Source organism: Urocampus carinirostris, chromosome 7 (genome assembly GCF_059441175.1).
Source record: "Urocampus carinirostris isolate Australia breed hairy pipefish chromosome 7, RoL_Ucar_1.0, whole genome shotgun sequence".
NCBI lineage: Eukaryota > Metazoa > Chordata > Actinopteri > Syngnathiformes > Syngnathidae > Urocampus > Urocampus carinirostris.
The window spans coordinates 27,416,336-27,435,041 of NC_142355.1; the positions used below are offsets into that span (position 1 = coordinate 27,416,336).

Genomic DNA, 18,706 nt, shown 5'->3' on the forward strand with positions numbered 1-18,706 from the left:
CAACTTAGCTAGATGCCTCGCTAAGTAGCCAAAGAGTAGCTTGATAGTTAGCTAGAAAAGTAAACAGGAAAACAGCTAAAACAGCTAAAAGGGAGCTAGACAGCTAACTAAAACATCAAAAAGCTAAAAAACAACAACTAGATAGCTAGCCAGGAAAGGACCCCAGATTTTTGGTTGATAACTAGCAAAAAACTATAAAAAATGTATCTAGACAGAAGGCTAAAACTGTAAAACATTAACCAGATAGCTTGCTGAATAGCTAAAAATGTAGGAAACTAGCTAGCTACAAAGTTAAAAAGGCAGCCAAATAGCTAGCTAAAAAAACTGCACATATTTGCTCATTCCCAGAGAACCCATAAATATACTTTGTTGCAATTACAGTAAAATACAACAATAAAAAGATGAATGGATACATTTGTTTATTACACGTCAAGTCATTTTTATTTGTATAGCCCTTAATCACAAAGAGTCTCAAAGGGCTGCACAGGTCATTACACAGACTATTTTTCCAGACTATTATTACATCATCCCGTGATCTGGAACCAACATGAGGGCAAGGAAAAACTCAAAAACCTTAACATGAGGAAAATGAAGAAACCTTGAGAAGGGACTGCACATGTGGCATCCCCCTTTCAGGATATTGCCCACGAAAAGTATAGGTTATTCATATGCTATAGAGTAGTAGTGTGTTTTAAGCTTAGATTTAAACATTTCCACTGAGTTTGCAGATAGATTCTCATTCTATTTTCCTAATTGTTTAAAAAAGGTATCATCCTTGAAGTTTTATTTGTCCATGAAACCATTAACTTTTTTTTTAACTGATTTTCTTAAATAACAATTGATCATATTTTTACTATGTTATTGATATGTTATAATCGGGTTAATTAATCAAAATTAGGGTTAAATACTCATTCAACCAATATAAGAATAATTCTACTAGAAAATTTCAATGACCCAGCACTGGTGAGCTATTTTCCAAACAGGTCCACGGGCACCTCAACTGTCCTTAGGGGGCACCCGTTGGAGACCCCTGTTCCATGTCATCTCTTTAGGGTTGATTTCTTCAATAAACTCCAACTCTGACTTCCAAGTTTCCCAGGGGCCATGAACGCATCGCTGTTAAAAAGAACTCTTCCCTATATTACCGTTTTCTTTGCAGACAGCACATGTACGAATTTGTCGCATACTTCCACAGTTTATCCTCTTCACCTGTAACGGGCGTGTCCACAAGGATCAGTTAAGCATTGAGCGGACGGCTTTGCGGCCGTGCAAACAAGTCTCGGATGACGACCACCGCTCCGTTGTCATCGCTCTTTGTTCCGAAAGGACTTTATCTTCTTCACGTCACCTGCAAACTGTTGCGAAGAGAACGTATTGATTTTAAAGCGCGTCCAACAGGATGTTTGCTGTCGCCGGGCTCAAAGGGCAAAGCGGCGAGACTGATTTTTGGAGTTAGAAAACACTAACTAAAGAAATGGACGGAGGTGGTAAAGGATACCTCGCTGCAATGTCCAAGCAACGTGAGACATGCAACCAAGAACTTCAGACCACTTTCCTATTGCTAAAACTGTAAAACTTTGGGTATTGGATTTTCTGAAACTTTTTTTAAGTTCCTTAGGGCATAGAATTTGGCTAATTGGAAATGAGCCTAAAATGTCAGCTCAAAAAAAGAGTTGGAAGCTTGGCAAAGTGCTTAAAAAATTATGGTATTTAATCATAAAAATCCTCATCAACGTAAACAACAATATAACAGTCTGAACCAGAAAACAAAAAACAAACCTCAAAAAACAAAATAGGACTGCAAAAAGGTGATAGTGGTATAAATAGTGATTTTGATAGTAGAAAATGAAGATAACCCGACCAAGGGCTCTGTCCAAAATGTCCTTTTAACTAAGGTCAGGTGTGTGGTGATCAAACAAACCTGTCCCAAGTCCACAGACATGTAGAGGCCCTCTGGTGGAAGGGGGAGCACTGGATCCTAACTCAAAGTGTACCTGTACATGCAAACAATCAGACGGAACCCAACATTTGGGTTGATTCGAAACAGCCCCCACAACATGTTTTAAACAAAAGACTTACTTTTACAGAATGTTCTTGTACAAATTAAAAACAAACACAAAAACACAATTTGTGGGGGATATTTCTGCAAAATTAACCCAAGTATCGTTTTTGTCCATTTTTGACCCAAAAAATAAGTCATATCCAACAGGCAAGGGTTGGGAAAGGCCTGTCTAGACCAGGGCTCAATATTATGGTGCCCACGGGCATCACATAGTAAGAACATCTGAACTGATTCTGAAAACAGCTCTCCAGTATTTGGTTTTCGTGATTTTCTAGTAAATCTGATTTATAACTGGCATGTACAGTGCATCCAGAAAGTATTCACAGTGCTTCACCTTTTCCACATTTTGTAATGTTACAGCCTCATTCCAAATTGTATTAATTTAATATCTTATCTCAAAATTCTACACAAAATACTCCATTATGAGAATGTGAAAAAGTTTTTTTTAACTTTTTTTGAATTTATTAAAAATAGAAAACTAAGAAATCACATTTACATAAGTATTCACAGCCTTTGCCATGAAGCTCAAAATTGAGCTCAGGTGCATCTTTTTTCCACTGATCATCCTTGAGATCTTTCTACAGCTTAATTGGAGTCCACCTGCAGTAAATTCAGTTGATTGGACATGATTTGGGTAGGCACACACCTGTCTATATAAAGTCGCATAGTTGAGTGTGCATGTCGGAGCACAAACACCAAGCATGAAGTCAAAAGAACTGTCTGTAGACCTGCGAGACAGCATTGTCTTGAGGCACAAATCTGGGGAAGGATACAGAAAAATTTCTGCTGCTTTGAAGGTCCCAATGAGCACAGTCGCCTCCATTATTCGTAAATGGAAGACATTTGGATCACCAAGACTCTTCCTAGTGCTGGCCGGCCTTCTAAACTGAGCGATCGGGGAAGAAGGGCCTTAGTCAGGGAGGTGACCAAGAACCCGATCGTCACTCTGTCAGAGCTCCAGCGTTCCTCTGTGGAGAGAGGAGAGCCTTCCAGAAGGACAACCATCTCTGCAGCAATCCACCAATCAAGCCTGTATGGTAGAGTGGCCAGATGAAAGCCACTCCTTAGTAAAAGGAATATGAAGGCCCGTCTGGAATTTGCCAAAAAACACCTGAATGACTCTCAGACCATGAGGAACAAAATTATCTGGTCTAATGAGACAAAGATTGAACTCTTTGGTGTGAATGGCAGGCGCCATGTTTGCAGGAAACCAGGCACCGCTCATCACCAGGCCAATACCATCCCTACAGTGAAGCATGGTGGTGGCAGCATCATGCTGTGGGGATGTTTTTCAGCAGCAGGAACTAGCAGACTAGTCAGGATAGAAGGAAAAATGAATGCAGCAATATATAGAGATATTCTGGATGAAAACCTGCTCCAGAGCGCTTTTGACCTCAGGCTGGGGCGAAGGTTCATTTTTCAGCAGGACAACGACCCAAAGCACACAGCCAAGATCTCAAAAGAGTGGCTTCAGAACCACTCCCTGAATGTCCTGGAGTGGCCCAGCCAGAGTCCAGACTTGAATTCGACCGAACATCTCTGGAGAGATCTGAAAATGGCTGGGCACAAACGTCTCCCATCCAACCTGATTGAGCTTGAGACTTATTGCAAAGAAGAATGGGCAAAACTGCCTAAAGATAGGTGTGCTAAACTTGTGTGATCATATTCAAAAAGACTTGAGGCTGTATTTGCTGCCAAAGGTGGATCAACAAAGTATTGAGCAAAGGCTGTGAATACTTGTGTAAATGTGATTTCTTATTTTTATATTTTTAATAAATTCAAAAAAAGTCCCAAAAAAACTTTTTCACATTGTCATAATGGAGTATTTTGTGTAGAAGTTTTGAGATAAGAGATTAAATAATTACAATTTGGAATGAGGCTGTAACATAACAAAATGTGGAAAAAGTGAAGCGCTGTGAATACTTTCCGGATGCACTGTATTATTGACTAAGCCTATTTTAACCCTACCTCTAAAAATTACAAACTGGTAATAACAAAATGGTGGGGTCGTCAATGCCAAGATCTCTCTACGACTATGGCAACCAGATGAAAAAGTTGCTGTATCTGAGTCCGATTATAAAGCTTCTCCTGCAACTGGTATCAGTGGGAACCAGTATTATGTTTTATGTGGGGTAGCAAAGCCCTACCCCAAAAAAAAAAGGCCTGTCGAGGGATGGGCGTTGCCAGGCTTTATTTGCCCAAGACAGAAAGTGTGCCCTGACAACCCTGATGGTTGTGTGATGCATGAACAACATAGTAACAACATAGTAAAACATATGTTTATAGAAATGTATATTAAACTGGTATCCCTTCACAAAAAAAGTAGTAGTAGTTCTCAGCTTAAAAAAAATTGGTGACCACCTCGTTTGGATTGGTGTTTCTCAACTGGTGGGTCTGTTATGGGACTTTGCACTGGCAAAATAGTGCTAAGAAGAAAAAAACGGAAGGGCAATTACTCTCCTCAAGAATAGGTGGTGATATTTTCTTCCTGTTCAATCAGCACCATCTCAATTTTGTTTGAGAGGGCCCACATCTCATTTTTTGTAATTTTGTTGGTTTTAGTTCCTTTATCTGTCCATAATAATGTGTCGTAGGAAAGTGAGTGATTAGGGAAAAGAAAAGTGAAAAAAAGTGATACATCGATCAAGTAAAAAAAAAAAAGAAATTATTGCGAAATACAAAAATGGTGTACAAGTGCCATTGAAGCGCTGCTGGGAGGTACAGTAAATGGTTTGAAAATATTATATTTTTAGCTTTATACCAACGTATTTACCTCTTTTAATTAATAATAATCGTTGTTTAGGTAAACATTTTATTAATATTTTGAATTTCTGGTTACAGTTTTAGGGGGTTTGTTTATATGTGATGTAGGCTAATATACCAGTTTATACAGTACTTTTTTTTCAAATAAAAGGTTAATATTTTCTCTGATTTCTGCTTTAAACTGCTCAATCTATTCATTCAGTAAATTGGAGAAGTGGAATTGTTTGCCTCGATTTAGAACTATCACGGTTACCATGGCGCGCAATTGGCCCCGCCCATGTTGCGCCAGCTGCGGCTCATTGACAGATTGGATTTCCTTCTATTTAAGTTCAGTGTTCTCACTCTCTGTTGGTCAGTCCGTCAACGAACCTCTGCCCCGCAAGACATGAGTTCTAACTCAGTCCTGTTTTCCCGTTGGTATTTCCTGTTCGGCATTGTTCCCGTTTATTATGTCCTGTTCAATATCGGTTTCCAGTTTCGTACTTTTGTCCTGTTTATTATTCTCTCCAGTTTTTGTTCCCGTCTAGTTTGTACTGTTTATTTCAATATCGTGTTTCATTATCAATCCTGTCTGTCCCGTCCTGTCCGGTATCGACCCCATCTGTCCGATATCTGCTCGGGCAATTGGAATCGATCCCATCGGTCTCTGGCTTCCTGTCTTTCCACGCCAGACCGCTGCCTAACATGCATGACTCCCCATTTTCAGTAAAATAAAAGGCTTGTGTGAGAATGTCACGCGTTTGGGTCCTGATCCTGTTCCGGTTCTTGACAGGAACGGTGGGTCCTGAAGTCGGACCAGTTGAGAACCACTGATCTAGACGGTACCTGTAGGTGTCATAACTTCAGAGAGGTCAAGAGGTTGAAGGTCATTCTTAACCAAAAAGGGATAAAAGCACAACAGACAACTTTTGATGTTTACGCCCCCCCCAACACTCACACACCTGAAGCCTGGTGATGGCATATGCGTCACCTGCCAAAAGAATGACAGCAGCCGTAATTCACGACTGCGTAATAACACCAGAGCGCGGCATATTCACCTGGAGGACAGGTGTGTTGGTGCGAGACGTCCAATGAAAGCGAGGGAAGCGTGCTCGTAAGAAAACGGTGGTTTTATTCGTAACATCACGTAAGAAGATGAACATGTACCTCTGGGCGCACACGCACGCAACTTTACATTAACAGACAGTTTTTTTTATTTACAGTATGGCAGTGAGGTTGTCGGCATGGCGACGTCGCTACAAATATAACACAGATATTTGATTTTTTTCAGGGCAAACATTCAGTCTGTCGAGGTGGCAACCGATATAAAAAACTTTGGGGAAAATATATACAATGTATCGTGGGAATTCTAGGTGGTTCGTCTTTGTGGAATTATTTGGGACTTTTCGATTTGTAATTTTAAAGATCTTCAAAGGCATGGATATGATTTATATACTAACAGTCTGTCTAGCACATGTGCTTGAAGTACATTGGAGATCAAAATTTGAGAACAACTTATAAAAAAATGAATAATTCTTAAATGCTCAACAGTTTAAGAACATTTTGTTGTCTCTATACCATAACACTTTTTCATAAAATGGATCAGGCATTTTAACAAAAACCTGTATTTTGCCAAAAATGCACCGATACAATTAGTGAACCTTTTCAGGTGCCTCCCACTTGATGGTGCTAATCTAGCATATTGATTATCTGTCAACCCCTATTTAACTGGCAGTCTAACTGCCAGTTTTACTGACTTTGCAAGATGGTTTGTCGTTCTAAAGTGGCTGAATGCCCGCCGGCAGCAGGTTGTCCAGGTGAAAACGAAAAGGGTAGAAAGACAGGTTGATCTCATGATTACCGATGTGAATCACCTGTGCGCGCTCATTTGGCGCCAACCGCTGCGGGCTCTGATTGGCCCCATGTCCCTATTTAAACCCAGTCCTGTCACTCTCTTGTTGTCAGTCCGTCTGCGAACCTCTGTTGATACAAGGCAAGCATTTTTTGACCCTGACTCCCGCCTGTCCCGTTTTTGCCCCTGTTTGTCTCCGGCTACAACCTGTTTTGATCCCGACCAAGCTTGCTCCCCCGTCCCGGCTTACGACTCATTTTTGATCCCAACTACGTCTACTCTCCCGTCCTGGCTTACGGCTCGTTTCCGACACAGACCACGTTTTTGCTCTCCGAGTCCCAGCTACCGACCTGTTTTTCCGTCCCTGATACTGTCATCGCTCACTACAGAAGATCCTCTTCCGTATTCGGATCACAATCTGAGTGCGAGAGCGACTTGCTCGCCGCGTCCAGCAAACACCGGATCGTGGGCGCAACCCTTCCTCTTTCTTTCAATAAAACTGGTGGTAAACCTTACGCAATTGTGTCCTGATTCTGTTCTGGTCGTGACAGTTGATTGTCTCAAATTTCAAGAATTTTGTATCTTTACAAAACTACAAACTCATTCAAGTCTCCCCAAGAAGGCCGGTGGTCCACAAAAGACAAATGCATGACAAGACAGGTCACTACGGAGGATGTCACTGGGTAACCGTTTCCATACCGTAGCTGGATTTCCTCGTCAGTACAGTGCTGAATAAGGTCTCGCCATACAATGTCTGGCTGTTTAAGAGCGTTTGGACTGCTTTGCTGAGGAGCATGTTGTGTGGACAGAGGAGAACTGGTCTAGAGTTCACTTCTGTGGTGAAAGCAAATTTAATTTACTTATGTCTGATGGGAGGCATTATGTTTGGGAACACATTGGAGAAAGACCAAACCCAAAGTGTGTGAAAAAAGTGTCATGGTTTGGGGCGTATTTTCTGCTGCAGGAGTTGGGCCTCTTGTACAGCTATGTGACTGAGTGAATGCAAATGTATATCAGAACCAAGGTTCATCCTGCAGACTTCATGCAAGCCAATGCTCATGTCACACAGCAAAGAGTCAAGAATTTCCTTAACGATGAAAACACTGAATTAACGTCATACCCTGCCCAGAGTTTTAAACTCAACCCAATAGAGAATCCCCGGAAAATCCTTGGTGGCAAAGAAATGGTCTAGAAAAACCCCTACAGTCATAGAACTGTGGAGGAGGCTGGATGAAAAATGGGCCAAAATCACACCAGAGCATTAGGAAAGACTAGTGCTATCCTGTGGTCGCAAATGTGCATAGGCCTGCACACGTTAGGGTGGTCCTTATTTTTCGACTTTTAAAATTTCATGCTCTGACCCCTTGAATATGTTCCAATATATACAAAACGTAATTAGGCAAAGTTTCATCAAAATCAAAGGATATTTAGAGGTCGCTCAAGGCCTCTGAAATTTTGGTATGAAAAATAAGGATTTTTCGCACATTATATCAGACCTAGTGTACAAAGTTACTTGTAACTTTTCTTGTGTTACAATTATACGCAATGGACTGAAATTAGATGTTCTAAAACGCCGTACACATAGGGTTAAGATTTCCGTTTTTTCTCGAAAATTGCCAAAATTTTACCATTTTGGGAAATTTCAAAGTCGTTGAGCTACCTCTAAATATTATCCAAATTGTTCAAAATTGCACACAGTGTGTTTTTATCGATATAAGAACATATGCGGGGGGTCAGAGCCCAATATTTCAAAAAAAAAAATTTCGACCCCCATTAAGGACCACCCTAGCACACGTCTTAATAATTACGGACTCTTGTAAGTGTTGTAGTACCACGATTTAACCACAATGCAAAGTCATTTGACTGTGGATCAGTGAAGATGTTTTTATTTCAAAAGTATACCAATATTTTTTAGAAATTGTTCTCTAATTTGGATCTCCAGTTGGAAATCAGACATCATTTCGGGTAGCAACTTGAACTAGGTTTCTGTAAAAATAAGCCTAAACTGGCAGCGTTAAACCAGAGGGGCTGACTTCCTCTTTCAGTATCAGTTTCTTGAGACCTTTTTGTCGTGTCCATACGGAAGCTGTACCTACTGAGTTACGTTTTAACTCTTCTCAGGCATCATTTACTTTTCTGGTTCTCATCATGACACACTGCAAAAATAAATTCCAATAACATCCCATTTGCTGAAAATTTGGCCGATATTAAGTCATTTTTGCTATTTCAATGTTGTTTGAATAAAAAAATAAATAAAAAACATCTTTAAAAAGGCCAAAATATCTAAATCATGGTAAACTTTCTTTGCTTATTTTGAGAGAAAAACATTTACTTAATGAAAAAATGAGTTACTGTAGACCAATGCATTACATTTGCACTTCACAGTGTGGAGTATTTTTGTATTTGTGGCCCCTATTTACAGCATATTCTCCACTTTACGACAGAAAATTATTTTAGGTCCCCAAAACTTTATAAAGTTAAACTTTGCGATGTCTTTAAGATGCCAATGACCTATTGGTCGACGTCGTAGAAAATACTAGTCTTCTGGTGGTTTGCGTCATAGCATCATTGAAATGCTGATACGCTGTTGGCTGAACTCCTTCCCACAATGCCTTTCTCTTAAATCAGTTCAGTATCTCGTGAATTGTTTAGAGACGTTGCAAGTTAGTGCGATGCAATACTTATTTTGTTTTCTATTTATTCACAATGGGTCCAAGGGTTGCAGTGATGCTAAAGGAGAAGGAAAAATATGATAACCATGGAAACAAAGCTTGCAATTATTAAGAATTATGAAGAAGGCACTGGCATTGTCACCTAAGGTATGGAACATGGCTATTATGCAGCAACAATCGGGATTTTTCTCAAAATATAAAGAGGTGATTTAAGCAAGGCAATCTTCTAAGGGCATGACAATCCTTGCAGGGAGGAATTTCAAAATCAGTTTACTTTTAAAACACCGTCTCCTACCTCCTTTGCATCCATTCACAAACTCCACTGTACCAGCTCTCATCAGTCACACCAAAGGTTAATAAAATGTCCTTTTTCCTTTACATGTATGTTTATTTATAACGTTATTTAATCATTTGCACGTATATGACATGTATGTAGTACTATGCACGTATAGTACACGCAAGTAGTACTTACTATATACTATTTTGATATAATAGAGTTTATATAAGGGGGACCAGAATGCTTTAGCTTATTACCATAGGTTTCTTTCCCGCGCTATATGGCTTATTTTTACGAAAGAGTTCATCGTTTTTAAAGATAAAAAAAAAGTTAAATATCTTAAAATAATCATCGTTTTCGACAAAGGGTTGTTTTATTTTGCAGTGTAAACATGACGTTGCCTTAAATCTCTAGGTTTTTTTTCCAAATGTCTGCTTCGGGTCAGACTTCCTCCTTTGCATTTTAGGACATTGAGACTTTGCAAGATATCCTCTGTGGGTTTTCTTATGATAGACATCTGAATACTTTAATTCTTAAAGAAATGTGACAAAATCAATTTTGTTTTCAAACGGGCATGATTGTTGGTGTACTTTAAGGACATGGCTTCCTGAGACTTTTTTGTGGTTCTACTCGTGATAAAAACGGCTACCGAGTCTTGCAATGCTATGCAAATCTGGATCCATACCAAACTTACTTCAAGCCACTTGCGTAGACTTCCTGCACAATTCCAGGCATTCTTAAGGGTGGGTTCCCTTAAGAAGGATGCCTACCGAATTCCACGTTGCTTAGTGACACCGTCTTCAGGAACTGGATTTGGTAAAAGAAAATATTTAGTCTCACCTTTGTTTCAGAGCTGCAAAACCTTTCAAAATTCACATTAACGAGAAGAAACCGACGCTGCTTCTGAAAGTCTTCGGACTTCCTCCCCAAACGGTCCGAGAAGTCTATGTACATTAAGAGCTTTACTTCCGTCCAGTGTTGGGACACTTAGTAGTTTTCCTCGGGTCTTTTCATACGCAACAGCCTCGTTCCCCGTGGGGAAAGAGGAGCGGGTGGGACGTCAGGGAGGTGGATGAGGAAGGTTCGGACGAGGAAGAGGAGGAGGCAGAATCGGTGGCGGAGAGGAGGGAAGGGTAGGGGCTCATCTTGTCGATGTTGACGTAGGTGGTGTTGAGCAGCACGTAGTGTTCTCCGCTGAAACTGGAGAAGATGGCCGAGATGCTGGACACGAGGTCCGAGAAGGACGGGCGGCGTTCCGGCTTCGGGTGCCAACATTCGACCATCACTGTGTAACTGTAAGGAAAGAGATGAGATTGACCGACTTCCTGTCTTTTCTGCAGACATTTTGTGGGTTTATCCCAGGGCTTGCCAAGCTTTTTTGCTACAGATTACCTTGAAGAGCTAACACCTTATCATGTTATTACCAGGTTGAAACGATTATAGGTAGGGTTGAAATAGGCTCATTCCACCACTAAAACATCCTCTTTTACATTACATCGGCTAATTACAGCAAGGTTGTTTGAAAAATGCCCCGCATTTGTGGCCTGACAAATATTTTTAATTGGTCAACAAAGGGTACCCCAACTGACATCTGCTATTAGTGTCACGGTTGCCATGGCGCTCAAATGACCCCGCCCATGTGGTGCCAGCTGCGGTTCGTTGACAGATTAGCTTTCCTTTTACCTAAGCTCAGTGCTCTCACTCACCGTTTGTCAGTCTGTCAACGAACCTCTGCCCCGCAAGACGTGGGTTTTGACTCGGTCCTGTTTCCCACTGGTATTTCCTGTCCGGTCTTGTTCCCGTTTATTTTGTCCTGTTTAGTATTGGTTTCCAGTTTCGTTCCCGTTTAGTTTGTCTTGTTTAACTTCGATATCTTGTTTTGATATCAATCCTGTATGTCCCGTCCTGTCCGGTATCGACCCAATCCGAGACAAAAAAGTAAAGAATATATATATTTTAAATTCAAATCTGGTTTCATCGTTTTCAGAAAGAAATCATCTTCAAGAATAAAGGCAAGAACGTTTTTCTATAGATATGTGCCTTCTCAATGTTTCTTCATTTTCCTCATGATGAGTTTTTTGAGTTTTTCCTTGCCCTCATGTAGGTTTTAGATCAGGGAATGGTGTAATAATAGTCTGTAGTTTGCAATCATCTGTGGTTAGTACAGCCCTTTGAGACTCTTTATGACTAAGGGCGTCACGAATAAACTTTACTTGTAATAAAAACAGAAATGAATAATCTGTTGTTTTAGTCGACATGCTATGCTAGCCAATGTAAACATTAAAGATTAAACTTTAAAATATAAGGATTCATTTGACATATTTGGGAAAAAACACACTGTATTCTTTCTCTTTTTGTTGAGTTGACATGACTCAAGCTTTCTTATTTTCCTCATGCTGAGGTTTCTAGAGTTTTTCCTTGCCTGAATACAGGCCTCAGATCAGGGGATATTGTAATTGTGGCCAGTGAATTCCTTTGAGACTTTTTATGAATAAGAGCCTCTCCATTTGGCCCCCGGTGCTGTGGAATGCTCTTCCCCCTGAGATTCGATTTGCAACCTCAGTGGAACTGTTTACATCAAACACACTTCTGTTCTATAGCATATGAATAACCTATATTGTATATTGACAATATCTGTGTATTATTTGCCCTCATGTAGGTTTTACATCAGGGGATGGTATAATAATAGTCTGTGGTTTACAATAAACTGTGGTCTGTGCAGCCCTTTGAGACTCCCTGTGATTAACGGCTATACAAATAAACATGACTTGACAAATAAATGTGACGACTTACAGGGAATCAGGACAAAATTCAGGCTGCAACAAACGGCGCCCCTGCAGGAGGAAGACGGTAATGTCGAAAGAGTTGACATCCGAGTAGGGCGGCGCCCCGCGGGTCATCAGCTCCCAGAATAGCACGCCAAAAGACCACTAAAACGTAAATGTGCACAAACTGGTTGCTAAATGAAGTTAACCCAAGGGATTTTTTCTTTCCTGAATTTGACGGTTTCCATTACCACGTCAGATTTGGTGGTGAATTTGTGCGTCTGCAGGCTCTCTAGCGCCATCCACTTGACGGGCAGCTTGACACCGCTCTTGTTGTGGACGCTGTAGTATTCTTTGTCGTAGACGTCACGAGCCAGCCCAAAATCGGCCACCTTTACCGTGTAGCTCTCGTCCAGCCTACGGATTTAAAATGGGGATGAAAATAAACCCAGGTCCTGGTGAACCGGTTCTGGGTCGACATTAGACTCACATGCAGTTCCTGGCTGCGAGATCCCTGTGGACGAACTTCTTGCTGGCCAGGTACTCCATCCCTCGGGCCACCTGGAGTCCGAAGCCCATCAGGTCCTTCACCGTGGGGTTCTGAAGAGTGTTCAAAAGTGAACTTTTGCGTATTTCTCATCATGCATACAAACATTTCTTTTCAGCGTTTACATCCATTTTTTTTCAAAATGCATTTTAAAAAATCTAGGGGAAAATAATCCAAGTTTGGTCAAAAGTGGTGGTCCACTACTTAACCCAATCCACTAATTGGGTTAACTTCACTGAGATTTCTGTATTAAAAAGCAATGAAAAAGAACCCCCAGAATATAGTACTCATGAACAAAACAAAAATATGTGTACTTTTGTATAAATCAGACTTAAACAAAATGGGTAATTTTGTCCAAAAGAACAACCCAAAAATGTCCAGGAAGCAAAATTGTTTTTTGTGGGGTGTAAAATTGGGCTTTATTTTACAAAGATATAAAAATTGGGTTAATATTGTGTTATTTATTTAAAACATCTAAACATGTTTTTTCTCTTCTTTTGGGTTTATAACGAGGCAACAACATGAGGCCAGTTTGTCTTAACCGCCCCCAACATGTAGTTTACATAAATCAAACCTACCCTAATTGGGTGATGACAAAAATTAATGACAAAACCTTCAAAAATGGCGAGTATGCTTTTACCATAAGAAAAATGGTATCCTAGTAAAAAGGTGGTATTATACAAAGCAACTGGGTCATTTTCAGAACCACATTTATTTTTATTTAGGACCCCAAAATATAAGGTAATTTTTAAAACAACTCCAAAAGAAGTTTTTTTGAAACCCCCCGAATCCTGTCATTTTTATTTTTAGGTAACACAAACATATAATTCCGGTTTGTTGTGACACCGAATGATTACGAATTCAAACACACTAATCATGTCGATTTCTTATGCCAGTTAGACCCATCACTGGTGAGCTATTTTCTGAACGGGTCTGCAGGCAACACAGGCAGGTGAGCCCCACGTTAGTAACCCTAGACGTATTCTTTGTGCTTTAATGAACAAAATGCATGTCAAAATTGCGCCAAACGTTATCAAATCCACTCAATTGTGTGTATTTCTTACGTGGCTCTCGTCTCGAATGAAGTTGCGCAAGTCTCCGTGCTTCATGTAGGGCAGAACCATGAGCGGTGAGCCCTCGGGCGGTAGGCAGATGCCCAGGAGCGACAACACATTAGCGTGGCTGAAGTCCTTCATGATGATGCCCTCCTTCAGGAACTGGGTCACCTCCTCCAGGTCCGTGATACCTTTAGGGAAGCGTGGAAAGTAAGCACCTCTATAAGCAGGTCAGTACGTCTGTCTGTGCTTTCTCCCGATCCGTGCGCTCGTGGTTGACAACGGCGCGTTCTAAAGCGGCCTCGCCAGTGCAGAGTCCCTATCCACAAGACAGTTATTTACATCGGAATTGAATTGCTGGAGTCGAAATCCTGTGTGTCCTTTGACCGGTTGTCGTAGCAACAAAAGGAGATGAGGAATCAAAAGGTTGAGATCTCAGGGGACGAGACCCCATCCCATTCCGTGCCCTTAGTGTCATCTCTACTAGATTACAATTCTCACCAGGCCACGCTAATTCATCACTTTTAGACACGTGCCAAAAAAAGAAAGAAAGAAATGAAGTGATTCCCTGGTAACTTGATTGTTATGTGGTACTTTGTTTGATTGGAACCGTTTTCCTGGGATGGTAACAAAACTATGCTCCACTACTCTTCAGGATTTTATTGTCAAGATATACTGTATTTTCCACACTATAAGGCGAACCTAAAAGCCGTTATTTTTTTTCAAAAGCTGACCATGCGCCTTATAATACAGTGCACCTTATATATGGATCAATATTGAGTGGCAAGGTCTTGCAACTAAGGCAAGCAGCCACCGACTACATTTTCCCCTGTCAATAAATTAGTCCGCGGTGTATGCTGGGATATATACACCGCCGTTTTATTTCCTAACCAACGTGTCAATCATCATCTGAATAGGTCACTATTGGTTAAAGTTATTTGGAAGTAAAGGGGGCGGGTCCTTTTTAGCATTTACAGTCTCGCATAGGCTAAAGCGGAGCAAAACAAACCCTGCAATTGGCCGAAAAAGATGTAAAACACATGTTTTCGATGCAGATGCTTCTCTGGGGATTTTTTCTTTCATTTGTCGGCATTATTGCGTGTTTTGGAGTGTGTAAATATTTTACACTGTTGTATCGACAACACTCACGGATGTAAGAGGAGCATGGTTGCGTATTATTATTGAACGTGATGGCTGCAAGACGACTTTGGTGAGCTACCCCGGCTTTATATTTTCCAAGTATCTCATTTCAGACTAATCTTGATGTTTCTGTGATGAGTCTATTTTTAAATTCAATTCAATTCAAAGTGTTTATTGTCATATGGGGAGTAAAGAACCATGTTTCCCTGCACATTGAAAATCTCACTTTGCTGTCCACACAGTTGTTAGCAAAAAAGAAAATAGAAACTAAGAAATGGTTGGCATTTCTTGAATCCCAAGAGTTTAACCTTCCTAATGATATGTGGAATGACACATTTAAGTGATTGGTGACATCGTACAGATACCGTGTCAGTAGGTGTTCGAGACACGTATTTGCTTCTTTGCGAGCCGTCTTCCGAGTTAAGGGGTTGATAAGTTTGACTGAACTATCTTACTCTTTTGTTGACGTTCCCACTGTAGCGCCTTGTAGTCCGGTGTGCCATATGTATGGAAAATATAGGACAAAACAATATTTTGGGGGGTTGCGCCTTATAACACGGTGTGCCTTATAGTGCAGAAAATCCGGTAACCGCAATAATACATCTGTGCCGATTATGTTGGAGTACAAATATATCAAGAGGACATTTAAAAGGTAACCCTATAAATTAGAAGACTGGAAATCAATGTTATAAAAAATAGTCACGCTCATTTTATGTCGGAAGCCCCAAAAATAATGTGAGAATTGTTTAATAGCTAATAAAACAATGAAGAATTAAAAAAAAATCTAACACGTAAATAATGTGCGTAAAAATTACAAAAACAAAGTAAATTATGAAAATCTTAATCCTTTTAAAAATCACGTATTAAGAAAAAACAATTGAAATAATAATTATACATCAGTTTTGTTACTTTTTAACATTTTGAAAAATATTTGATATGGTTAGATATGTATTTTAAATCCTCGAATGAAAAAAATATTTAATAACAATATACAATAAATGCAGGTTAGGCAAACCACTGCACTACGGAAACCCTGGTGGGTGGGGGATCCCTTAACCACTAGGGTCATAGGGGCACATTCCCTGTGGAGTGTCTTAGGCAAGTACAGTCTGGTGGCGCCCATCCCTATCTATCTATCTATCTATCTATCTATCTATGAACATATTTTATAGGCAATACTTGTTTTTAGAGTTCAAGTTTAAACTGCATATAAAGTAAGGGCTTGAACACAGGGTAGGGGCTGGAATTGGGAAATCACTCATGATGTCTAAAGTAAGGGCAAAGGCCAAGAGCGGGGACAACAGTGTATACAAGAATGTGTGTTTGTTTGAGTAAAAGAAGAAGGATCTTACGGTTCAGGGACTTGATGGCGCAGTGCTGGTTCTGACCCTCTGGTTCGAGGAGAGTTCCATGAAAAACACATCCAAAGTGACCTGCCAATAAAACAATTCTCCTTGAGTCACATTTGATATCCTCGCACCCCAGTAAAGCAAAAGATTTCATGTTTTCACACTACGCAAGTGTAACTCAACACCAAGCTTTATTCATTAACACCCCTCCAACCCCAATGAATTATAGCCTGGGTTTGTGGGCATGAGAGTTCTCATGGGGGCGGCGATGGGAAAGAAATGAGCGCGACGTTCCCCTATCACGCTGTCGCAGATGGCCGAGGGTGTCGGGTTGCGAGCGCCGCGGGAATTAGTCGCGGTGGAAGCGCGGTGAAAATCGGAGGCTCCTTTTTCCTTCACGGGCTAATCCCAAAGCTAAGGAAGAGCTGGCGATGCTGGGGTGGGAGGGGCATCACGTTGTTTGAATTGGAGCCGAGGGGCGGCCATCTTTGCGACACCAAAAATCCTCCTCACCTCTGCCGATGATTTGGTTGAGGTGCAGGAGGAGTCGGTCTTGGGCGATGACCACGTGCTGAACTTCGCTCAGAAGGTCGGGATGAAGACTGGAGAGGTCGATGTGGACCGGCGACATAAGCAGGGGCGACACCAGCTCGCCGTCCATGCCCAGCCCGCGGGCTAGCGCCCCCAGTCGCGGGGAGAGCAACTCCCGACCGGGCCCAAATAGGATGGGCGCTGCTCGGCATGTCTCGGGACGCTCCATTCCTTGGTCTAAAGAAAACATACACGGATGAGCCCATTTGAATAAAGTATATTTTCCTATGATGCGTTACAGAGCTGTAAAAGAATCGGAGTGAAATATAAATAAATAGGTAGTAGCGGCAATACTTGTTCTCCTCTCTATCAATTTGTCATTTCCGCAAGGGATGGGAGAGCTTAAGATCAGTCCAATGGCACAAAAAGTGTACAGGCTGTTGTGATTGTACTGGCTTCTGAACTTTTGTCAGTACAGTACAGTAACTTCTGGTTTGAGAATGTTTTTGTCGCACTACAGTGTATATTTTCATGCCAATTTGATTAATATTGACAGCTGCACTAGTTAATGGAGACTGGCACCTGCGGACACAGTGTGCACAATGTGTTACTTTTCTGTACTAGGCATTTTCCCGCTAATTTTGTTTTTAAATCTAAGACATGGACGTGAATGGGTTCATTTGTGTGGCCGGTTTAAGCCTGCTGCTAAAAATCTGGTGCGGCTTGTACAAAACCAAAGCTGAATTTATTTCTTACATTTGCCACGTGGCTATTAATCATTGTGCTCTGTCGTCCAGAATTTACGGTATATATAACTTCATATAATCGGCAGGTCCAATGAATTATTCAACACATAATATAGATACACTGACTTCCAATACCAAAAAAATATTTCATTAGATTCCTAAAACACAATCCATACAGTTATAAATGGTAAATGGTCTGCATTTATATAGCGCTTTTCAAGTCAGTTAAGAAAATATACAAAAAAATCTGCCAATTTTTTCCAATTATTGTTGGGTAACTAGAAAAATATATCTTAAAAAATCAGCTGATAATACAAAGCATACAGAAATAATATAATTATCAGTACAATCAAAACCTTTATAAAATAAAAAAAATAATAATTTCACTAACTGTTAGAAGAAATCTTTCAGTGGATTCATAAGTCAGACCCTAGTAGAAATACTAAAAAACATGTATAAATGATATTGCTACAGGAAATAAATTAAATTCAATGAAAAAAAACAAAAAACTATATGATTAATTTGAGGAGTACAAATACAAGAAATCAAGAAATCTGTACTCACGATGGGGCTACTACCAGTATTGCCTTCCCTAAATTGGCCATTTAACAACCAGCCATTTCATTACTATTATCTAGATCAGGGGTGTCAAACAGGCGGCCCGTGGGCCGGATCAGGCCCGTTAAGGGATTGAATCCGGCCTGCGAGACAACGCTGAGGGAAGCGCAAGAGAAAAACGAGCTGCAGGTTTAAATATGTCAACTTCTTGTTTCCAGGGCCAAGGGCCTCTCACAAACGCTGTACTTGTATTCCTTTATGTCTCTCTCACTGTCTTCCTCCCCTTTGCTCTCTCTCTCTCTCTCTCTCTCTTTCATTCTCTCTCTCTTGTTCTCTTGTTCCCAGTATATTGTTCCTCTTTCTCTCTTTCTCTCTCTGTGTCTTTTTACCTTCTTTTGCTCTCTCTTACT

The 18,706-nt window shown here is 40.6% G+C and overlaps 1 protein-coding gene and 1 long non-coding RNA gene across 3 annotated transcripts in view; both read right to left on the bottom strand.

Moving 5' to 3' along the window:
- Window positions 1-396: 396 nt before the first annotated feature.
- Window positions 397-1,549, bottom strand: LOC148362844 (uncharacterized). The gene is made up of 2 exons (XR_015850909.1): window positions 1,188-1,549; window positions 397-1,116 (listed from the first exon to the last, which is right to left on the bottom strand). It is a non-coding gene; the product is annotated as an uncharacterized LOC148362844 (long non-coding RNA).
- A 7,352-nt stretch (window positions 1,550-8,901) lies between these two features.
- Window positions 8,902-18,706, bottom strand: part of met (MET proto-oncogene, receptor tyrosine kinase) — a 99,375-nt gene continuing 89,570 nt past the window's right edge. For both annotated transcript variants that reach the window (XM_088340423.1, XM_088340422.1), the window contains 7 exons: window positions 16,975-17,229; window positions 16,465-16,545; window positions 13,982-14,163; window positions 12,861-12,970; window positions 12,622-12,787; window positions 12,399-12,535; window positions 8,902-10,898 (listed from right to left, as the gene is read on the bottom strand). In XM_088340423.1, coding sequence (XP_088196549.1) covers window positions 10,616-10,898; window positions 12,399-12,535; window positions 12,622-12,787; window positions 12,861-12,970; window positions 13,982-14,163; window positions 16,465-16,545; window positions 16,975-17,229 — 1,214 coding nt within the window. In that variant the 3' untranslated portion in view covers window positions 8,902-10,615. The remainder of the gene's footprint in view (window positions 10,899-12,398; window positions 12,536-12,621; window positions 12,788-12,860; window positions 12,971-13,981; window positions 14,164-16,464; window positions 16,546-16,974; window positions 17,230-18,706) is intronic.